Genomic DNA, 25823 nt, shown 5'->3' on the forward strand with positions numbered 1-25823 from the left:
AAATTATTGATTTGATAATTTATTTTACATAGCCTTATCAACGCTTTCCTGATGTATAAGATTATACAATAATAGATGTACACAGCACTTTTATTTACAGTCATACATGGTAATTATTTACCTAAATGCCGCACTTTTACGCACGGATAATGGAAATTACACTTTGTTTCAACAATTACTACAAGAAAAAATTATTTACATGCACAAAATAATATATCTTTATTTAAGAAATGCGCAACTATAACTAAGAAGGTTATGTGGTTCTTAGTTTAGGTTAATTAAGCAATTTATACATATTTAGATTAAAACTAAACTATTATTTTTTTTTGATAAGTTAATGTTTTTAAAGACAAGATTTTATTTATGCATAGCACAAAGGATAACAATTATTTTTATAAGCAATAATTGTTCGCCTGAAACACTCATCCACATTGAAAAAATCTCCTGATAAAAAATACATGACGCCAACGGGACTCTGGCGTCATGTATTTTTTATCAGGAGATTTTTTCAATGTGGATGAGTGTTTCAGGCGAACAATTATTGCTTATAAAAATAATTGTTATCCTTTGTGCTATGCATAAATAAAATCTTGTCTTTAAAAACATTAACTTATCAAAAAAAATAATAAATAATATTTGACAAGTCCAAGTATTTCACCTAAAAAAAAAATGTATACAATTTGTATCAACGCCATCTAGTGAGAGATTTAGCACTTACAATGCCTTTCTCATATAAAAATAAAGTTGGTTGTTCTCAGGTGAAAAAATGTAAAAAGCAGTAATTGTTGAATGAAACACTAGCATATATTGAATATTTTCTCGGGTAAGAAATAAGCCCCCATAGCTCAGTGGTTAGAGCTTTCGACCGGAAATCGAATGGACACGGGTTCGAGTCCCGTTGGCGTCATGTATTTTTTATCAGGAGATTTTTTCAATGTGGATGAGTGTTTCAGGCGAACAATTATTGCTTATAAAAATAATTAAAACTAAACTTTCGTAAGTGAAGTACATGTGAAAAAAAGTTCAAAATGGCAGAAAGGGGATGGTTTTATAAGGTAATTTTTTACTTTGATTGAATAAAAATGGAATTGTAATGCATCTTTTGCCATCTATCTTGACGTAAATCTTTGTTTCTTGTAGTAATTAAGTTAAAACTAAACATAATTTGCGTACTTTGTGCATAAAGTGCTGCGTTTAGGGAAACATTTACTTCATACATTTAATATTAAAACAAATGCATACTTAGCAGACAGCGCTAGAGGCACGAATCATTCTTGCACGTAGCGGCAAATGGATTGGTTATATATTTTTTTAAACATTCAATTTAAAAGTTTCGATTTGCTGAGATATATTTAATAAAACATTTACTGGAAGAAAGATATTGTTAATAATGATATTATGTATAGGCCAAGTTGCATTATTACAAATAAAAGTTAAAAAGCGATAATATGACTTATAACAACCGGTAGACAATATTGTTAGAAATAGAAGAAATGTTAAAATAAATGCAAATCTAAATAATTAATACAGACATTAACTTACGTAAAAAATCTTTTACGATGCAGAAACATATATATTCAGTTTTCATTATAAGGTAAATTAAACATATATCAACGATACTCAACACTTAAAATCGAAACAGAAAAATTTAATACTAAGGAAACTCAAACATCTCCGGTGATAATTGTTCAATTTTTTGTTTACAAACTAATGAATATTTACAGACCGACAAATTTTACGAGTGAAATTAAAACTAAATGATATGATTTAATATTTACATGGACAGTTCGGTGACAGAGTTTGGAAAAAATAATTTTCACTATTCGGTAAAACTGCCATAGATAATAGAAATAAACGGATATGTGGCATGGAAGCGTGCCGAGCTACAACTTAACTGGAAGGTCTATCAAAGCGGCGGAGCCAATGTAAGTTATGCGTTTGGTGTGTAGATAGCAACAAAGACATGGCACCATTATGAACCATTGGAACACATTATGCGCGCAATTTCATATTGATAATGGTTCATGCCCCATTTTATGCTCATGCTCCGTTGTTTCTATTATTTATGAAAACCACAGATAAAACACTAGCAAAACAAAGTACGGTTCCCTACATAGATCCAGTTTTTCATCTACCTCTCAAATCTAGGATATAGTAGGGGTGTTCCAATTGCCATTTTGAATTTTAACATTTCATTGATTCACAGCCCATTTCAGATTATGTTCAAATTGTGATCAGCTGTCAACCATAACGGTCGTGCTGCTACGCTTTTCAGCTGATCGCAATTTGATCAAAACCTGAAATCAAAATCTGTTCAATGATCAAAAATTCAAACAGCGCTGCAACGATTTGATGGTCATCGAATGTAATGTAGTTTGAAACGCCTAAAACATTAAGACAAATAAATAGGAATTACGATTACAATAAAGGAGAGCATTATGTCATTTTTTTTCTATTTGTACTTCTTCTAGAAACTATGTTAGATTTTTTTCTGTATTTATCTAAAGCGACGTCTCCTTTGACCGTTTCCGCGAAAATTACCACTAACATTAGCGCAAACATTCGAAATGAGGACGATCCCGTACAAATTTTTGTTGGAAAACGCAATGTTTGTGCTTTCCATGGCCGATGGAAAACATTATCCGTGCATTCGAAATGAGGAAGGCAGGGGGGGGGATTATTTCATTTTGAAAGCGGTGCTTTCAATCACAGAGCATTAAATCGCACGACATCTTGACATGGGGTCAAACGTCAAGTGTGCGGCGAGTAGATACGGAGCATAAATCGTATAACTTTTTTACAATTAAAACTAGTTCTTCGAAATCGGTTTCAGAGACACGGAAAATATTCCTTAAACCTATTCAAATTTCGAGGTAGTGAGTACGGTCTAACTAGAAACCTGTGTTTTCTCCCTGACATAACATCTACAATCTTATCTCTAAAACCAGAAGTTCCTCATCAGGACTTTTCATAGATACGTCGTTACCACAGACCACGAAATAAAATGTGTGTGGCTGCGCCCAGAGAACCCCAATGTTTCAAAAAAGGGAGGAGACAGAATGTGGAAGAAAACAATAATGTTTGCACTAACGTTTGAGGTTTAACGGTCGCTGGAGACAATGAGTAGAATAAGTTCTAAACCAAGAATAAGCTGGTGATCAGAAAAACAGGATCTTAGTGGAGAGAAACCACAGTTTCATAGAAACGTAACGAAATAATATGTGGAATTTAGTATCTGTATTTCCCTAGTGTTTTTATCTATAATTAAAAAGTTGGGAGACATTTATCGTACACGTTACCTCGCAAATAATATTAATTTAAAGTTAACTGCTTTAAAAACCTAACATGTACCATGTAATTGTGTAACAACCTTATGCATAAAGAAATCAAACTTATAAACAGTATTTATTTTATTGGTACGCCGTGGAAAAGATAGATTTAAATTGTGATTTTAAAAACATATGGGTGCTCCCCGATGATGCATATATTTTTTGTATTTTTTTTTTTCGCATTTGTATAAAAATAATTGATGACAAACGTCAGACTATATTATCGTTCGGCTAATTGTAGAAGTAATTCCTTTATCATAGACAGCCCTATACGGCACACCAAATGGTGACATAGTGTGCACTTTTTTTCGAAACATATGGTGAATGATACATATTATGAAAACAGATCAGTAATACATAAACGAAAAGGTTAAAATTTAGTATCAATACGCATTTTCCAAGTTGAATAATTTTTCATTAAATTAAACAATTAATGCAAGTAGAGGAATCCATGGGTTTTATCTTTAATTCTTGTCTGTCGTATTTTATTTGCTTCGTTACATAAGTTGCAATTTCCAAATGATACCATTTACACATGTTGGCAAACACACAAGCTATTCTAGTGATTTATTTTTGGGTTATTATGCCATGTTGCGCTACCTCGTTCTTTATCCAACGATACGGAAAGCATTAGTGTCCAGCATCAGGGCAGACGTGTGAAAATGCAGATTCTTTAGCCAACGTTTCGGACAGCATTACATTATCCATCATCAGGGCAGATTTGCTATCATATCTGCTTGGCTAAAGGAGGCAGTGCAACACGGCATAATACCCCAAAAATAAATCACTATTATACTTTTGGCTGTGAAAATCTCAAATCATGGGAGCTATTCATTTGCTTTCAACGAAAAGAACAAATTACACTTCTGGCACAATCATACTTTGGAGGATGGCGTACGTATGAGAAATTCTATCAAAAATACTTAATCTGCACTATACTGAGATGGATATTCAATGATGGATGATCAATCAACCTTCCTGGGTTTGTATTGCAACACATTTACAAAGATACTTCTGGTATGTGCCAAGTCATTAGGATGTTCAACTTGTGTAAATAATTTTAGCCTTTCAGCAGGTTTCTCGTGAAGATGATAAAGAAATTAAATATCTATAATATTACATAGTCTATTAAGTGGCTCACACTGTTTGGCTCAAACTAACGAATCCCAGTTGCTCCTAGTCCAGTGCCTGGTATAATTCTGCAATGGTATTTGTCTTTTTGATTGCAATCATCATGTGCAAACTTCAATCAATTCTATTGGGTATTAAATACCACATTGGTTAAAGTCTGGTATTTAAACTGGAGCACCCATTTCGGTACGAATCAGTGGATTACCGTGGCGTGCTAATAATCTTGTGTAAACAATCCCAACCTTGCATTATGATAGTCTATTAACTGTACAACCCTGTTCAGCACGAAGTAAGGATCACGGGTACCCTGGCCGGCGGGGTGCTAACGATGCAATCGTCTCGTGTAAAGAACTCCAACCTCGCTAACGATAGTCTATTAATGTAACACCCTGTTCAGCACGAGCTAGCGGATCGCAGGTAACCTTAGCCCATGAACTTGTGGATCACAGATAGTTCTGGCTGACCAACTAGTAGATCACATGTAGTCCTGGCCCATGAACATGTGAATTAGAAGGAAGCCCTAGCCCAGAGACTTATGGATCACAGGTAATCCTGGCCCACAGAAGATCACATGTAGTCCTGACGCACAAACTAGTGGATCACAGGTAATCCTGATCCATGAACTAATAGATCGCAAGTAGTCCTAACCCATGAACTTGTGGATCACAAGAAGTTAGTCCTGGCCCGCAAGCTAGTAGAACACAAGAAGCCCTTGCCCACGAACTTATAGATCACAGGTACCCCTGGGGTGCTCCTCGTGTAAAGAACTCCTCGCTAACGATAGTCTATTATGAATGTAACACCCTGTTCAGCACGAACTAATGGATCACAGGTACCCCTGGCCCGTGCCGTAGGGGTGCTCTGGTTATGTGCCGCTGTAGGAGGGCTGATGGTCGGGGGGCGGGGGCAGGGCGGCGAGGGCGAGTGGCGGAGGGGGTCCCGGCAGCTCAGGCAGGGCTCCCCCGGTCCACTGGATGAGCGAGTGTTCCGCCATCTGCGTGGACTGGAAGTGATCTTTCAAGAGCATCTGGGAGAAGTTGCAGTGCATCTGGTAGGCGTCATTCTCACGCGCAGGCTCGTTACACAGCCGATAGAGATCTAAGGAGAGAGATATTACATTGGTAAGGAAATTAAGCTCATTACATCAAAGATAATGTTGAAATCAAACAAGTCTATAGAGATCTATAATATTTATATATATTTACCTTTAAGAATAGCGGAGGCCCAGAGCTGGACGTGGACATCGGGTATCTTGCTGGCCAGCTGCATGGCCGGCGTCACCATATTCATGCTCTCCCGGGAGTTGCTGAGCGACAGGAAGATGTGTCCCAGCAGCACCAGGGAACAGGAGGTCAGTCGGTTCAGGTCCTCCGCGTTGGCCATCTTCAGGGTCTCTCTTAAATACCTCCTAGAATGCAAACAAGGTGGATTAATGTAGCTCATGTCCTATGCAGTGATCCATGTAAGTTAGGACGGACCATCAAACAACTGTCTTGTTAACTCTGTCAACTACCCGTCTGTTATCTGACTGTTGACATGGTCTGACTCAACATAGAAGTATTTGGTTCACTTGATCGTGCCCTTGTTTTTGTTTTCAAGCTTTTGCTTGCAAGAGAGTTTCGCTATACATAATTCCAGAAATGGGGTCATATGAATTGATTGCAAAATAAAAATATACTTAAAATGGTATTTGGTTTATTGAAAATTTCATGTTTACAAGGAAAGTATTTTTAATTTAAATAAGGTCAATGAAGAAAGATGTTGCACAACTTAATTGCACAATAATTGATATTTACAACAAAAGAGCTAACCAGAATGATATTATGAATACACAATTTTAAAACTGCTTTTGGATATATGTAAATAAATTCCTCTCCACTAAGCTCCATAATTCATTTCCAATAGCAATAAAGAAAACGGATAATGCAAACTATTTAAAAAAAACAAGTCAAAACCGAACTTAAAGAAATCAAAGACGAATTATATATTCGGAAAACAACATAATACAGTAGGACCCGAATTTTCGAAAACCAAATTTCTAATTAACGATAAGAAAAAAAAAGACATTTCCGTTTAAAACTAAATTTTGCAGACGGTTCTCAAATTCAGATATGCTAAGAAAATTCGTAAAAATATGACATATTTCCATGTAAATCAATATTTCACAGCCTATTAGTCTTGGCTGGCTCTTACAATTCAGATATTCAAAGTAAATTGATATAAATAAGATACATTTCCGTGTATATTGAATTTTTGCCGCCGATTACGGTCACATCCGGTCGATTACGGTTATGTTAGATTGTCAAGTTATTCGGAACCAGGGAAGGGTTTGTTTGATTTAGAAACAATAAGAATAAAAGGAAGGGATGTATTTACTTGGCCTCATTGTATCTGGCCTGGAAGAAGGCCTGAAGTCCTTGCACGTAGTAAGCGGCGGCCCGTAACGAGTGGGAGTGCGAGGGCAGCGTCTCCGGGTTTATGTGTTCCATCAGCCCCGCCAGCTCCGTTTCCCGCTTGCCCCGCAGGTACACGATGGCCAAGTTCAGGTTGGCAAACGTCCACAGCTCCCGCTCTTGAGATGACTGCAAACAAGTGGAGTGTATTAAAGCAATAGTCATCAACCGGCACATCCACATCCATACGCTTGCTCCAGTTAATGAAGATGGACTTAAGGAACTAAAATTACAAACATTAACAGAAAGAAGAGAAAGGAGTGACTTAATTGAGACTTTTTAAATTTCATCTGAATATTATGTTGCCCTGGTATTCAAGAAATCTTCACCACCAACAAAAATGTTAATCTCTGTGGACGCTAAAAAAACATTAAACTGGAATTCTTTCTTGCAAATAGAGTAGTTGAAGCATTGAACAAACTTCCATAACATGTCATCGATGATACAAATATAAATCAATTAAGAGAAGGATTGAAAATAGTAATAGTTACAGTGATGGCGGCCAAGAACTGCGCCTCCGCCGCCTCCATGCAGTTCATGCTCATGGCGTAGAGGCCGAGCAGCGTATGCAGCTGCGGACGGTGAGCGGGCAGCAGGCGGGGGTCAGCGCGGCACAGGGCCGCCCCCGCGCTGATCTCCGCCAGCGCCTGCGATTTGTGCCCCGTCACCAGCCGACACATCACCATGTGCTCCAGCAGCATCAGCTGGAACACCGACAGGATGGGCTTGTTGTCCACCACTGGAATAAACACGCTCATCTTATTCCACAACCATTTCAGAATATCTATCATTCATTTAGGAAGATAACTTTTCTACGAGCACTGGAGCGATTAGGTGATTTTTATAAATTTATTTTGAACTTCCTGCAATCAGCTAACTAGCTAACTAACTAACTTACCATCACACTGTTCTGCAGGGGTAAGCAGAGAGGACGGACCGCCAAAAAACTCAGTCTTGACACACACTCCTTGCCTCATTCATACATACTCTTCTATTATTCTAACTCTTGACACGGCCCGACTGAAGTATCTGATTCATGTGATCGTGCAATGTCTTCCTCGGGTGTCTCCGACTAATATTCTAGTAATATATTCTCCTTACACTCCTTTTATAGCTCATTCGCTCTACATGCCCAAACCATCTAAGCGTCCCTTTCTTAATCTTACTCATTTTGCTTACTTAATCTTCCTGCAATCAGCTAATATATTTAATTGTTAGTTTGATTAAGCTTATATCGAATACCAATAGATGTCACTAATATTCCATTCATGAAATATTCTAGATAATTTTTTGTATTGGGTAGTCTGTATGTGTCCAGCATTTTAAATTGTTTTTTAAAAATTGTCTGTTTACAAATAATGTTGATGCATCTATGCATCTCCCACTTCCTGCGTTCCCTCCCCTGCATTCCCTTACCAAATTATCTGTCCCTGTCTGAGAGTTTGGATTACCTACCTGAATGACAATCGCAACATTTTATCGCTACTCAATCACTCTATTAAGACACGCTGTGCAGTGCACACGTTTAGTGACCCTCAGAGTGTATATAATATCGAGTTTGCTAAGAGAACCAGAAGAGTTTATATGTGATCTCACAAGACGTGTATCAAAGGACCAGGGTTAGCTGGTTAACTATATGTTAACTATATATTAACCAGCTTCCCAAATAGTTGTGTCAATTTAAAAGGTTAAAAAAATTATAACAGTCCACAAAAATTGATTCGCATGCAATGTGCGACTACATACAACAAAGTTTTAGTACGTTCATATAATTATTCGATATTTTTGGCCTCTAGACCTAAAATTTCTACCACCATGTACTATAAATATGTACAACAAACACGTCTTAAATCAGTTAAAATAATAATTCTTACACGTATATTATTAGACATCATAGAAACAATGAAAAAAATTAAGTTGCTCACCTAACTTATCTCTTATATTTACATAATTAATTATTTATTATTATGTATTAATTATTATAAACATGAAAGTAATTTCCACAATGTTATGTAAAAGGTGATTTCGCCAATCGTATGAATTTATTGTTATGTACAGTAGAACCCCGTTAATTCGAACCCCGATAATTCGAAAAAACGCGAAATTCGAAATTTTCGCCAAAAAAATTTCCGCAAAAAACTTTTTTCATACAAAAATTTTTTAATTCGAAATTCGTTAATTCGTAATTCGAAATTTATTTTTGTCCGCGCACGAAAATTTGTTTGTGTAATTCGAAAAAATTGATTTTTGCGAAAATTTCGTAAATCTGAATCTAAAAGTCAGCCGTGGCGGTAAAACGCCGAAAAATGTATTTTTACGTGGTTATACATCGTCCTAATTAGTATTATTATTTTGTAAATCTGAATCGATTTACACTGGAATGTCGTACTTTTTCAAATTTATTTCGAATATCCGAGTTGGAAGGGCTGAGAAAATGCGTTTTACGCGGATACATGTCGTAGTTTTACGAGTTTACACCAAATATCTAAATTTAAAGGGTCGGCCGCGACGAAACTGGGCCGCGAAATTTCGATTTACGCGTAAATGTATCGTATATTTACGAATTTATTTCGAATATCTGAATTTAAAGGGCCCGCCGCTACGGTAATCGGCCGCAAAAATAAAGAAATAATTGATATTTTAATACGAATTTACAACTAAAATACTACCCGGATTTGAAGAGGCGCCCGAGAAAATCGATTTACGGGGAATTTTTTTTTTTTTTTTTCATAAAATTTCGAATATCGTGGGAATTTGTTAAATCGAAATTTGATTTTTGATGTCCCGTGGATTTCGAATTAACGAGGTTCTACTGTATTTGTGTAACATTACCTACTTCATATGAACTAAACCTATCAATGTGATTGTCCTGAAACGGGAAACCTTTCCAGTTGGACAGTCAAAGATTAATTATTCCGTAATTGTAATTTTTAATATCTAATAAGAAATAGTAATATTCAATATTGCCGGAAACTAAGATACAGAATTCAAGGGTTTATAAATGATTTTAAGATATTTTATTTTTATAAAACCGATAAATATAGGATACACGGTGGATTAAATGTAGGTGGATTCGTTGGCTTTACAACAGTTTAAATGTTTCTTTATAAATATCCAGAGGTATGAATTTTGGAAAGAGCGTGGCCAAATCCCAAACTGCTCGGAAATCTCTATAACTCGAGTGGATAATAATATAACCAAATACAATTTGACTAAAAGCTTATTTTCGGACGGCAAATGTGAACTGTGTACAAATATTGGTAATGCGAATAGTGACACATACGTTTGAGCTTGTCAATTTGGGTGAGCGCCTTGTCCGTGTACTTGTGCGCCTTCTCCATGTAGCCCGCCTGCATGGAGTGCATCACCGTCACCAGGTACACCAGCACGTACAGGTGCTCCTTGGGCATCCACAGGAACATGTCGCCCACATTCGCACCGCACACAGCTGAGGAGTCAAAAAAACAATATTTTAGTAAAATATATTTTTAAATTTAAAACAACTTAATTACTGTTAAACTTAATATTTATTGAAGGTAAACATATGTTTACAAGACAAGGTTTTATGCAAAGGATAACAAAATTATTATAAGCAATCAGTGGCGGTTCTTCCCTTAAGCATCGATGACACGGGGCTAGTTTACGAGCTGCTAGTCGACGAGTCTATAAGCTAGCGAGTTAGCGAGTGTCGATGACACACAAAACTTTCCACTCGCTCAAAGCCAAAGGATCTCCGTCCTTGAACTCCCTCAATAGACGGCTGGAAGCACCATATTCATCGCGTTTTTCTATCCTTGATCTTGCCCATTTTCTTTTCTGCTTCAAGTTTTTCTTTAGTTTTCGTTGTAAATCCTTCTTGATAGCATAAGCTAAGATAATTACTGCCGCGCGAACTACTTCCGTTGACATTTTTGCTGACTGCCAAAACGCAAAGATACTCGCAACTAGTTCACTAGCAGCGATGATGACACACGGCTAGTTGACTAGCTTATAAGCCAACACGCCAGGGTCAATCCGCACCAAATCATCCAGAAAATTTTGGATTTGTCACCCACCATCTCAGATTTTGATGAAACTTTAAATTTTTAATCCTTCCATATAGATAAGAAAATATACCAAATTTTACCTTCCTACCTCAACTCGTTTTTTTTTTATGGGCAGTTGAAGTTTGGGCAAAATAAGCGTTTTTACATATTCCGAGCACTCCGGAAGAGCTTGTACCTTCAATGAAAAAAAATTGTATCTTTGTCATTTATAGTGCAAATGCAATGAAAATTTTCAATATTATCAAGAAAACTATGCTGATTGCAGAAAAAAATAAATAAACCCTTTACATTTATCTACTTGACTTTAAAAAATTACCAAAAGTAATTTTTTAAGTAATTTTTGGGACGGAAAAGGTACTTTACAAAAAAGCAATATCTCGGGAAGGTACAGTGTTAATGAAGTAATTTTTTTTTTATTCATATCTACAAATAGCATAGAATCACATACAAAAATAAAATTCATGGCATTTTACTTGCTTCAATAAATAAAATCCATTTTAAACTTTTTTCAAACTTTTTGTAATTTTTTTTTTATTCTTATCTACAATAAACATAGTACAACCTAAAAAAATAAAACTCCTGGTATTTTGTGTGCTTCACAGTGTAGAAACGTTTTTAAAATAAGAAATGTTTATCATACAGAATTGTTCTAGGTTTTTTTAAATCTAGATACAAAAATAAATAAAATCCATTTTAAACTTTTTTCAAACTTTTTGTGATTTTTTTTATATCTATTTTTAGTTTGTAATTGGGCAAGTTATAGTTTAGGTATATAGCTAGTAATATAGGTTGAATGAATGGACTAATATCAAAGAAACAGTCCTAGAGACAAGTCACTACATGGAAATGATGTATCTGCAACAAGAACAAGACAGAACATGAAAATTACTATCTGCCTCATCACTAAGTTTGCAGGATACTACATGCTTTGTTTCCTCTGACATGCTTAGTTCTGAGTCAGCTTCAAAGCAGTGATCATCTATATAAATACAGTAGTTGTTTCATGTTATGGTGTACGTTGTTAAAATGTCTCTAATCGAAACAAGTTTAGTTAAATGTAGTGTGGGACAACATAATGGTACTGAATGTCACAAAAAAAGTTATACTAAGTCAGAGAAATTAACGAGTGTGGATTTGTTAAGTGAATTTGAAAAAAAGCTTATTCAACAAAAAAGTTTTGTATCTACAGACTTGGTTTTCAACATTTGTGAGCACCACAGAATATTTAACTTAAATAAATATGAAACATTTCAAAAAGCTTGTTTTGACCCGTTCCAAAGCCACAAAAGGAAAATTACAAAAACTTTAAGAACAGTATCCTTAGAATTTTCAGAGAACATTAATACCATTCTAAAAGTAACTAATAAAGCAATCCCTGGACAAAAAATTTGTAATGCATGCAGAGCAAAAATTAGTAAGAGCCAAAACCTTAACAATGAAATTGAAGAGCTTAACACTTTTCAAGAAGACATAAGTGAAGTTGAAAATGTTTTAAACAAAGAAATTTTTTTACAAGAAATCAACACTTCTTTAACTGACATTGGAGAATCTCCATTTAAACTACATGCAATACCATCCCACAGTAAGTCTAGTTACGCTAAACGGAAGTTAGATTCTGCTTGTTCAACCTTAAAGAAAAAAGTAAGTAAAGTTTTAGAAAAAGAATTTTCCCCAGTAAAATGTGATGCAAAAATACCAAGATGTATTCAAGAAAAAGCTAATGACATGGACAGGCTTGTTGAGTTGGTTAAAAAAAAATTGGAAACACAAGTTACACGCCGTGAGAGAATTCAGCTTCTAACTCTCGCTCCAACTTCGTGGAGTAGAAAAAAGGTTGCTGAAGAATTCAGTGTTGGTGAATACTCAGTTCGTAAAGCACGAGAGCTACTAAATGAAAATGGTATCATTGCTTTACCTGATCCAAAAAAAAGGAAAACCATTAGACCAAGGAACAGTTACTTTGGTTAAAAATTTCTACCAAAACGATGAATTTTCTCGTGTTATGCCAGGGAAAAAAGATAAAGTTAGCATAACCAAAAATGTTTATGAACAACAAAAGAATATTGCTTTGTAACCTGAATGAACTTTATGCTACCTTCAAGTTTGAATACCCTGCTTCAAAAATTGGGATTTCGAAATTTTGTTGGTTGCGTCCCAAATGGTGTGTGCCAGTAGGTTCTCCAGGCTCTCATTCTGTCTGCGTTTGTGCAATTCATCAAAATGTAGTGTTGCTTCTTAATGCTTGTGACAGTGAAGAAACGTACAATGATTTAATGGACTACTTAGTGTGCTCAAAGAACAATAGAGACTGTATGCTTCGACATTGCGATAAGTGTTCAACATCTAGTGAAAATCTTAAGAAACATTTGTTAGAAAAATTTGAAAATTTGAAAAATTTGATATCGTTGACCCTCCCACAACAAAAGGTTCAGGAAGAGCTTACTACTTTCTTGAAAAAGACGTTCATCATGCTGATCAAAAGTTCAACCATCTTATGGGTCAGATCAAGAATAAAAGTAAAAAATGAACTTGAACATTTATTTGTAAACAATATTATTGTAATGTACTTTCATTTAACCTAATCCTACATTGCCTGTTTTATTTTTATTGTATTTGTTTTTTAAAGAGTTAACTTTGTATTGAAAAGAGTTAAAAAGTTGATCTTGTTATAAAATATTGCTATGGTGTATGCATTCAGGGTAAGGAACAAGGTACATTATTTTGTTGGTGCCTTAAGCTTACATTGCAAGCTTACCAGCATGTTGTAAAGGACCGAATAAGTTTGACTTTTTTTATTTGCAAATACAGTATCTAGATTTTAAAAAACTTGGAACAATTCTGTATGATTAAGATTTCTCATTTTAAAAACGTTTCTACACTGTGAAGCACACAAAATACCAGGAGTTTTATTTTTTTAGGTTGTACTATGTTTATTGTAGATAAGAATAAAAAAAAAATTACAAAAAGTTTGAAAAAAGTTTAAAATGGATTTTATTTATTGAAGCAAGTAAAATGCCATGAATTTTATTTTTGTATGTGATTCTATGCTATTTGTAGATATGAATAAAAAAAAAAATTACTTCATTAACACTGTACCTTCCCGAGATATTGCTTTTTTGTAAAGTACCTTTTCCGTCCCAAAAATTACTTAAAAAATTACTTTTGGTAATTTTTTAAAGTCAAGTAGATAAATGTAAAGGGTTTATTTATTTTTTTCTGCAATCAGCATAGTTTTCTTGATAATATTGAAAATTTTCATTGCATTTGCACTATAAATGACAAAGATACAATTTTTTTTCATTGAAGGTACAAGCTCTTCCGGAGTGCTCGGAATATGTAAAAAAGCTTATTTTGCCCAAACTTCAACTGCCCATAAAAAAAAAACGAGTTGAGGTAGGAAGGTAAAATTTGGTATATTTTCTTATCTATATGGAAGGATTAAAAATTTAAAGTTTCATCAAAATCTGAGATGGTGGGTGACATGGCCTGGATGATTTGGTGCGGATTGACCCGCCAGCGAATGTCGAGTAAATTAGCCCGTCTTTTTATTTTACTCGCTGCTTTTTTACAATCGGATAGTCAACTAGCAGATTGTAAAAAAGCCGATGACACGGGGCCAGTTTACAAGCTGCTAGCGAATTCGCTGGCTTGTAGCTTGTAAACTAGCCCCGTGTCATCGATGCTTTAGGTCAATTGTGTTTGACCCCCCAAAATTATAAGACAAAAATAATAATAAATTATGTGCATCGAAACAACTGGTCTTATTCTTAATTTATTTGAAATGTACTGCGAAACAGCTGCGTACGGCGGCGGCGAGTGAGTGAGGAGCAGTGACGAGCAGTGACATCTGTTGTCTCTAATAGATTCATTCACAAGTCCACACGATTCGCTGGGTCAATTTAATGAATGTCCCCTTTGAGATCTTCTGTCCCTATGTGCGCCATAGAATAAACGAGATGGCACTATGTCTTTCGTCGAAGTAAAAATTAGGTACCGAAGAAAGCTTAGGGACGCTTAGGTCATGGCCGCGAGGGAGACAGTACGATGAATATTATGTTTTAAAGAGATGGTGACATAAACATATGTCTGTTTTTCATTTTACACGCTTGTCGTGTGTGGAACATTGGTTGTTTTTCAATTGCTCCACACCCAGTATCCTGTTTGGATACTGCGAACGGGCGTTTCAAACTCTTATTTTATTTATATTAATGTTGTGCACAACTACATTAAAATGTAATCTCTTAAAAATAGTCGCCGTAAGTACATGGATTGTGTAATTATTTCCAATTTACTATATTAACATAATATGTATTTAGAGTTGATGACTTACAAATTGATACAGATAATAATGTATGAGCATTTTTCACAAAATCAAATAAAGATTAGTCGCACATTTTTTTCAAATGACCTACTTGGATCCCTAGAGCCGCCTCTGGGATTCTTCTCTCCTTCAGGCTAATAATTATTGTTTATAATAATTTGTTAACTGTTAACATATTGTGAAATCAGAAATTAGTGCATCAGCAGAACGCTCATCAAGCATAATAATAATAAAAATCATTCTACTTCAATATTGTGAAATTGGCACAGCTTTTTCTGTCTGGATTTTCTAGGTCAGTGCCTTCATTTTGTTTGTTCCATTATTTTACTAATAAGCGTTAAATAAGATACAAGATTTTTAAAAACTAATTTTCTCTTAAACAATGATATTTGTGGCATTTAAAAGGCCCACTTTTTTTACGAAAACATTTCCGGGTTACGTAAAGAGAAAATATTGATTGTGCAATGATTAAACCTGCCGCTTCGCCTGTATGGGAACCCAATGCTTTATATCACTCAGCTACTAAATGGTTTGGCGCCTAATATTATTCATAAATAATTCTGTAATGGATTGGTAAATTCAGTAGAAGCCAAAAAATAACTTCTTTAGTATATAGTTATAATATATTCTATACTTTAGGTACATATATAACTTATATAGTTCGACTAAAGACCGTTTTTGGAATTGTCCAGAATGGAGTGTGGCAAGCCACCAACAAATGCTGGTAAACTACTAATAAATCACGCCCTTTCTGCGCATGGCAAGAGATATACGCTATTTGCGCTACTTCTTTTGCTTGCGGTAAAGCTGCAGTAACTTCGGTAAAACAGAACATGATAAAAGGATAGGTTATGTTAGCTAAGATTAATTTAGTTTGGGTTAGGTTAGGTTAACCCATAGACATCCTAAAATAAAATCCAGGTATCATTTAGACGAGAATGCTGAAAAGCGCACATTAAAATAACCAGACCCTGCGCAGAAAAGTAGAGTTCACTAAGTAAGGCAAAGGTTTGCAGTGCAGTCAATTGTGGGACTTTTCTTGTGGGCGTAGGATCGGAATGTTCATAAAAACGGATAAAATACCGAACCACCTTCAAATCGGATTGCGTAGCGACGCTAAAAATGAGCGAGGTATGTATATTATAACACATTTGTAAAAGTGTCTAACTAAATAGTGTAAAAAATATTCAGTTTTGGAAACAAGCCAGAACTTTTATTTATTCATCCGAGTTTTTTACGCAGCTAGGAATTTGCGCCCCATTGTAAAAAGACTAGTAATTCGTAAGCACATTTTATTATGCGCACTAAATGGTGACATTATAATGCGAAAATCCTGTCAGAATAATTTGACTTGGTTTGTTCCCCTCGCTCTTATGAGCAGCTCTGTCTCTTCCTTACTCTGTGGGTTAACCTTAAAATGTTTTTTTTTAATCTTGTATTTCAATCAGAAAACAAAACCGCACAATCCTGTTTAGTCTTGAATACACAATCGTATCAATCGTATGAAGGGTCCAGTTAGATTAAGTTTGTTGTTATTTTTCTTTGATGTTCTATCTTGTAATGGAAGCAATAATGTAAGTAAAATGCAGATAACATGAGAATAATAAATTAACCTTCGTCCGTGGGCCAATTTGGCGCCATGATGGTCTGTATGCTTTGCTGCAGCTGCTTGAGGCACGGCTTGACGCTCTTGACCTGCCCGGCCATAAGGTAGTGGCACACCTGCAGCACCAGGAAGTACACCTTGAGGTACTCCTTCTGATGTGGGCTTCCGCCCCACGAGTCCACCAGATGGCCAGCCTGGTTGAGGAGCGGCAGGACCTCTTGCAGTTTCTTGTCTATCAGCAGGAGCTGGAGTGGGGGCAAAAAATTTCATATTTCCAGGTTACGATTGACTTTGGTCATAATAAGTGGAAAATGTTGCTTGAGCAATTATAGAGAACGCGGTTTGGCAGGAGATTAACCCTTTTTTGTCAGCAATGCCGAGCGGCTCGTCATGCACCAGCTGAGACTATTTTCGTAATAACTTACTTGTTTTATTGCAAAATTATGTTTTTATACATTGTACCGTCTTACCAGATAATTTATTTATTTATTGACAAGAATCGTACGTCTATCCCATGTAGTTTCCTTAGGATAGCTACTTATATTCAGAGAAATGTTTTTCTCTCTAAGGCCTGGACTCCACTGCGATTTCTAATTGCGCGATTGTTTAGTTGTAAAAATAAAACTCATTGTTTCAAACACAGGGGCAACACAACTAAACCACTTGCGCTAGATTTTTGACCACCGCAATTAATAGCTGTGAAGTCCAGGCCTAATGTGTAACTTTCAACTTAATGTCATCAATTTTACACCTTTAAATAAACTTCTCGTGAAAACAGTGTCCAATTTTTTTTCATTTCTAACAAATGGCAGCCAATTTATGACATAAATTTTGCTCCACCTTGTACATACATTTTAGGTCTTAGGGCATGGAACCACTGTTTCTGTTCTCCTATCAAATGTGACTTGCTGTTTATCTCTGAACCCTCGGTTGGTGGGAGACACTGAGACTATGTATCACTCGGATACTGCACCAATGAAAACTGAACATTCTACCTGTATATTTCAGATTCAATTACTTTTCATAAGTAAATAATATTAATATTCAATTTATTGAAGACAATATTAGCAATTCTTAAATGAATATTTGAAACAGAAAAATCAGAAAAAGATACGCTCACATCTAGGACACAAACCCAGGAACCTTGCCTTGCCGGGGCACCGCTCTGTAAACTGAGCTAATGGGACCCTATCTCCTTCGGTCATATTTAACTGTATCATACTTCGAATAAGAACTACCGACATTGCCTTCATTTTTCTCACTGCACATTTTTATTGGCTGCTATCTTTATATATGATCGCAAGATTCAACACGAACTAAATGCAATCTAGACAGTGTCTTCGATGAATACATCTTATTTTTATTTTACATCTATTTACTTTATCTGCAAGTCTAGAATGAATAGAATGTTTCAAATATTCGTTTAAGAATTGCTAATATTGTCTTTAATAATTATTAAATTATAATTAAATATTACAATTTGAGGTTTTACTCATTAAGTTATTCTAAAAATAATATTAATATAAAAATAATGAACAGGATACTTACCATTCCTCTACTAAGTAAAAATAGAACTCTGGTGTAGCTGGCATTGGAAATATGTGCATAGTCAACTCCCACCCCCAATAAACTGCTAGCTATTTCATAATCCTTTTCTGTTGCGTGAATTTGCTGAAAAATAACATATAAACATTATAAATAAAACAGGAAAATTTTTCTACTTTTAATAAATTTTTAATTGGATCACTTTTTTAAGCCCTCGCCTTTCCGAATTTCCATCGATTTATAACAAATATTTTTTTAACGCTTTTAAGTTTTAAATTCCTAAAAATATTTCAAGTTTTAAATTCCCAAAAAAAAATTAAGATAATATCTGTACATTTGTAGAGCCGAAACGGTAATTATAAGAAATTCCCTCGAAAGAAAAAAATCGCAAAGCAAGCTATGAAAATTATTAAAAACATATTTTCTTCGACATTTAATATGTTATGTTTAACATTTAATATGTTATAGGTATGAAAAAATTCACAGTGTATCTTTATAACCTTTTAGATATTCGAGCGACGCTCTCTTCAAGGAATTTAATGTACTAGATGTCCGACAGTGCTATATAAAAAAAATTGTAATCCATGTTCATAAAAATAAAAATAAAATGAAAACAGCCGAACACAAACATCAAACCAGAAGTAAGGGAAGGAATGACCTTTCCGTTCCAACAAGCAACAGAGCGACTTATCAAAAAATATCCTCATATCTCGGTCCTAAAATATATAATAAAATCCCCTCTCAGCTGAAACTGTGTGAATTGTCATCCTTCGTTCCAAGAGTGACAAAATGGTTGTTGGATCTAGGCAGGACTGATTCCGAAATGTTACAAAAAAATGTAATTTGATAATTATTTATCACAAACGCCTCCATGTATCTTTATGTGTCTTTTTATGTATCTTTTATGTATCTTCGTTTAAACATACTTATTTTATCTAGTCTTAAATCCTGTATTTGTCTAGGATCACTTGAAACTTGTAAATTTGACTGTCCTAAAACGGGAATCCTTCCTAGTTGGACAGTCAAAAGCATAAAATGTAATCAATATTATAAAAATAAAATATGTAACTTAGGCATTGGTCGAGAGATTTATGCTCTATTTTAAACGAATCGTGTTTTATTAAATATTTCCACAATATTCGCTAAACTGTTATCGTTTTTTAATATTAGTAACTTTTTTATCCAACTTTCTGTCCGGGTTAAATCTTCCCCACAGGAAAAACTAAACCCTTCCACACACTTTTCCACAAATGATCATCTAGTCAATCCACATTATGCAAGTGCATTATATAAGCATAATAAATACAAAACAATACAAGAACAACACGTCAAATCACCAGAGATCAAATGGGAAAATAATTCACCGACTACAGATATTTTCATATCAGAGGGTTCGGCTCGGTAGAACTTCTAAATGGACCTATAAATCCTACTGATCTCTCAATATAAATATGTATTTTAAAAATCTTTCGTAATTCTACGTGTATTTAAAATGACTGATTTTTGCATTTTTATATATAAATTCTTTGACAGATCTAATACGCCTAAATTTTGAATGAGAGAGCTAGGTATAATGCCAGTAGACAAAATAACATATGGTAATATTTTTATAGTCTGAGAATGCCAAATTCTTTTAATCTCATTTCCTAAAAATTAGTAACATTAGTATCAACGTTAACCCTCTAACATTAGTATTAACATATCTCGCTTTTAAACCTGCTTCTTCTTCTTTTTGAACGCCTACTAAGGAGCCTTAAATGTTTTTTTAAATTATAATTAGAAAGAAAAGAGCGAACTTCGAAACAAATATTTGCTAATTCATTTACAGAACGAGTCATAAAAGAAAATTAACATAGTCAGCAGAAATATTCAAACTTAATTAGGACATTAAAACAATTATTGCGAAATTTAGCTTGTTGCTTTTCCAGTATAAAATACTGTTCCAATATTTTTTTTTCTTGGTAAACATTTTTTTTTAAACAGTGGAATTCTTACTTTGTCTGCTTTTTTGGGGTATAAAAGAGCTGAATTTCATTTCAATGTATAGCAGTGGTTTTTCATGCGTTGAGATAGTTTCTATCGTGAAAATATCTCTCTTCTCCGCTCGGAAATCTAAGTTATTTTAATTAAATGTGTAGAGTGTCTTTTTTTGGTAATGAACTAAGGTTTTTAAAATCTTAAATCATATTTGTGTAAAGTGTCGTTTGTGAACTAAGGTTTGGTAAGAAAAAAAGTTATTTTATGTAAGTTTTATTTTTGCTTCATTTCAAAATGTAATTTATTATATATATGTATTATGTAATTTATTGTGTATATATATATATATGTAGATTAGAAGTAAAATTAGAGATTAGGCCCATCGTACACAGAGATATATAAACAAGCTACATGACTGTGATGATATGCTACTCTTTAAAGCTGGTCGCTACCCCAATTATACTAAATTTGATAATTTTTTAATGTGGAGTTAATACTATTAATTAATGTCAAGTCACTCTAGAGATGTAGACAATATTGTCCTTCTTTATGCCGAGTTCACATGAAGACAATACAGAACAATACGTTCACATGAACACAATACGAAGGCTCAACTTTGCAGGACGGGACAATGGGATAATACAATACTTCAACCATAGTTCAAATGCGGAACACTGCGAAAATGGATACACGACAACGCACGTTATTAGCGAGTTCATGAAAAGTATTATTTCTATTATACCAAGATGCTTAGGAATTTTTGGAGGACGAACTGAATAAATAAAAAAATTAGAAGAGGAATATTCTCAGGAGTTTACTTCTACAGCAGCATTAATTGCCTCCACCGAGTTTTCACTGCACTGTCCCTATATTTTATGTAATCAATGCGACATAAGCTGTTGTGTTTGCTATATATATACATATATGGTTATCAATTTAGTAATCTCTTCCGGGTTCCATTTATGCAACACTTTCAGGAGAAAAAATACGCGGGACACGTATGCGTGGAGCGACTGGCTATTGACGTATTGTCCTATCCGTGCACGTACACAAGCGGGCAATATGGCCGGGCGCAGTGGTGGGGGTAAGACACTGTCCTACGGTGGTAGCCTGCCCGTCTATCTCTAGGACAATGTCTTGGTCCATTGTGCTGTACTCCAAACTTCTGTTCACATTACAATAACAGGTCTGGAGCTGGGACAATACGATATTGTCGTGTACTCGTGTGACTAAAAAACGATCTAAAAGAAGATTTTTGGTTAACCCATAAAATGAAAGAAATATTAACTGTAGGGCATTCGTCACCGTTAAGAAATATTAACTGTAGGGCATTCATCACTGTTAAGAAATATTAACTGTGGGGCATTCGTCACCGTTAAGAAATATTAACTGTAGGGCATTCGTCACCGTTGAGAAATATTAACTATAGGGCATTCGTCACCGTTAAGAAATATTAACTGTAAGGCACTCGTCACCGTTAAGAAATATTAACTGTAGGGCATTCGTCACCGTTAAGAAATATTAACTGTAGGGCATTCGTCACCGTTAAGAAATATTGACTGTAGGGCATTCGTCACCGTTAAGAAATATTAACTGTAGGGCATTCGTCACCGTTAAGGTTAAACGTGAAAATAAATTAAAATTATTTTTTGCGCCCGTACATTCCCAATATGAATATTAATAAAATTGTTTCATCCGTAAAAAAACCTCAATTCTTTCAGGAAAGGCACACAAATACAATATTGTATTGAATCATCGGTACAATATTGTATTTGTATGTCTTTCTTGAAAAAAACGAGTTTTTAAACGAACAAAACTATTTATTCGTATTGCGTAAGTACAGACGAAAACAAATAATTTGTCTCAATATTGTGAAGCAATACCTTGCAAAATGCGTATTTTAACAAAATATATTAATTAACGCAATCTATGAACACTTAGAATATAACGAGCGTCGCATTTAACGTTAAGAAACTACGTGAAGATATAAAATTGACTTTTCTCCCAACCTCAACCTATGCCTTCTCCACTAAATCCTTGTTAACCACTCAAGTGATTGGTTGTATACATTTGCCGTATTATTTAATTGGTGGCCGGGTATGTCAAGAAAATGACAATTCACCACACCTCCAAAAAGTGATATAAAGTCATGAAAAGTGATGAAACAAAAATTAGGTTAACCTCTCAGACAAAGACTTTTATCTACTATGTGTTCCTTTGAGAACTGTCAAAACGTGATAATTTTTGTGTTATTTATGAGTTTTGCTAAAAGCTTCATAACTCACGTTTTGGGAAACGTAGCCTCATTCTAAAAAATGTTTTGGAAAGATTATGAAATCAACTATCGCATTGTGTTGTAATACGTAAATATTTGTGTTTCTAAATATACATTTTATGAAAACGTCAAAAAAATGTAAAAATCGCTTACAATTATTTCAAAGCTTTGAAAAATGTACTTTTTTCTGAGTATCATAAAGAAATAACACTTTATATATTGAAGAAATATAATTAGAAACTATTAGTCACCTCAAAATATTAACCGTTCAAACTAAAATATTTTTAATAAATTATTTAGAAACGCAATAAATTATGAACGAACAAGATGACAGATTCAATCGGCTTAGATAATGCAACTCTACGTTCCATAGATATTCTTGAATACAGACGCGTAGCGTTATTCATTATCGATACTCTGTTTTTTAAATCATGGCAATCCGTATACTAGTGATGGAAATAAATCGATTTTTGTAAAATCTCGCGCGTTTACGTGAAAAGACGTTCTAATGTCTTGACCGCTATTATCATATTTACGTCTTTTGACGTTCTAATGTTCTGAGTGGTTAAGTAGGTTACATAAGTAACTATTAAACCTAATTTCTGTTTCATCACTTTTACTGACCCTATATCACTTTTTAAAGGTGTGCTAAATCTTCATTTTGATGAAATATCAGAGAACCTATTTAATTAATACCATTCCTCAAAATATTAATATGGAAACATATGAAACTGATTACTGTGGTTCAAAGCCAATGAATCCACCTAGATTTCACCGCTTATCCATATTTGTAAGTTCTTTAAATTTGGCACATGTTGGCAAGCAATCGCTCAAAACGTTTTTACAAACTTGGCATAATATGCTAGAAATCGCGAGAGTAGTTAACATATTCTGGAAAATCATAGTTACATAAACATGATTATTTTCCCACCTCCAGAACAAATTTAACATTCAAAACATGCTCAGACACCATTTCTGTCAAATACATACTGTGTATACGTGAAAACTAACGTAGCGTGCTACCAGCACTGCCAGTAGCATGCAACTGACTTCAAAACCGTTGTCGTTGCGTTGTATGCAAATGTTATAATCCTGTGTATTAGTTTGAGCTGAATATTTTGTTTTTGAATAGTTTTTTTAGTAAGTTTACAATTTTATAAAGTTTCTATAATATTAGGTCTGCAAGTTCCATAAATGGTTGTTTCTTGTAGTCAGTGGCGGCTAGCTCTAAGGATCGTTGGAGCAACGCACTCCCAAAATTTCAGTCAATCTAAAAATAATAATTATCAACCGATAATAATATCATCGAAAATCAAAAGAGTAATAAAATGAATACTATAAAAGTCTTAAGTTAAATTCAACCAGCTCGAATTTTCGTTCTTTGTAGCACGTGTCGTGGTGCGAGCGAATTCCATATCGCTCATGGAGCAACGTCACCCGGGAACATCAATTAACTATACTCACAGAGCGTGGATGTCGACCATAGTAATGAAATTTCTCCGAAACATAAACGGCGCTCGTCATTGCCTCGTAAACACTTCGGTGAGATGGCGCCACTTTAGTTTACAGTTCGCATGCCAATCATTACAGTAGGTCGCTACAAGCTTCAAAATTGCTAATTGCTAGTATCTTTCAACACTGAAGATTTACCTGACCTGACATAGGGATAGATTGGAAATATTTTTAGCGCACTACTCATTTTAGTGAGTACAGCCGTCACTGCTTGTAGTAATTAAGTTGAAACCAGGTATAATTTCCATAAAAAGTTCCAATTTTGAAAATGACACTTATTCAAAACAAATTCTAAGGACGGGTTGTTTCGGAGAATCTGAACAATTCATCAAATTTCAACGTTCATTTTCAAGTTCTGTGAAAGATTTTTTCAAGTTCTGTTTTTATTTCAGTTTTGTCAAGCAACTAGCCTACAATGATATAAAAACAGAACTTGAATAAGTCTTTCACAGAACCCGAAAATGAACGTTGAAATTTGATGAATTGTTCAGATTCTCCGAAACAACCCGTCCTAATTCATTGAACCAGAGTTACGCAGGAACATGGACAGCCGAAATTAGTATTTTTGTAAAAATAAAAATCTACTGCAGATGCCGATTGATAAAAAAAAAGCTGACAAAACAATCATAACCTTAAAATTTTCACCAGTTTAATACTAACATCCTGCCACGGTAAGAATCTTCACAAACTCAAATGGGACTGAGCAATAATAGTATGACACTTACAATAACGTAAAAACAAAGATCAGTTTGACTAACATAACCTAACGCCAACTGTCAAAAAATATTGTTTACGGATATAGATTACGTTTGACGTACAATTTTTCACTTTAAGAGAGAAGACGATAATCTTTTCAATTCAAACAGATAAAAAATGAATGTTTAAGGATTTGGCGAACACTCCTTTTACCAAAAAAAAGCATGTAATAATCCATACATTTGTTAAATGCAGTATCGCAAGTAAATACTTACTGCTAATTGAAATATCAGTCTGCAATGCCAATAAACACTGTGTTGAGATAGTTCTATTGCTTTCCGGAGAATAGGTTTTGATAAAGTTGATTGTGCCTGTTGCTCGTATAATTCTGCTAATACACTCGCAGCTTCAAACTTCACATCATCGAATCCGTTAATAGACTGTGATAAAAGCCACTGAAACAGACAAAGATTATCACATCAATTGCACAAATATTATAAACGGCAGTTTGACAAGATGTTAGGTTATTGTTTATGTTTTGAAACACTAGGAGGCAAGTTCATTATTTTGGAGGTAATATAGGAGTTATAACAATTAAATAAATTGTCAAATATGCAGCAAAAGGAGTAGATTCTTATTTTTTTATTCACAGTCCGCTAGAATTTAAGGAATCGTTAAAAACTTACACTTTGTTCCAAATGAGTTCTTGCTAGGTCAATGTTTTTGGTATGAGTTAAAAGTATATTTCCGAGTTGTAAATGGGTTCTAGCTTCCACTCTTGAAGGGGGTTTGAAATTAAAAACGGCCTGTAAACACTGGATACAACATTTTATATTTGGTGGGTTTGTTGTCCTAAAATTCTCCGCCAAACCCAATAAAGAAATGTACCAAGCGTCTTGCGAAGACGCCATTTTGACATTTCTGTACGAAGT

General features: G+C 34.6%; 1 protein-coding gene across 1 annotated transcript; it reads right to left on the reverse strand.

The window, feature by feature from the left end:
• Positions 1–1006: 1006 nt before the first annotated feature.
• Positions 1007–25823, reverse strand: Mau2 (Mau2 sister chromatid cohesion factor). The gene is made up of 9 exons (XM_089638453.1): positions 25578–25823; positions 25167–25346; positions 18435–18557; positions 16894–17131; positions 10197–10361; positions 7405–7652; positions 6837–7042; positions 5666–5868; positions 1007–5558 (listed from the first exon to the last, which is right to left on the reverse strand). Exons 1-9 carry the CDS (start codon positions 25800–25802, stop codon positions 5326–5328), a joined length of 1821 nt encoding a protein of 606 aa, XP_089494579.1. The 5' UTR covers positions 25803–25823; the 3' UTR covers positions 1007–5325.

The sequence above is a fragment of the Hesperophylax consimilis genome, chromosome 13 (assembly GCF_061612785.1).
Source record: "Hesperophylax consimilis isolate HC1 chromosome 13, BYU_Hcon_1.0, whole genome shotgun sequence".
Taxonomy (NCBI): Eukaryota; Metazoa; Arthropoda; class Insecta; order Trichoptera; family Limnephilidae; genus Hesperophylax; species Hesperophylax consimilis.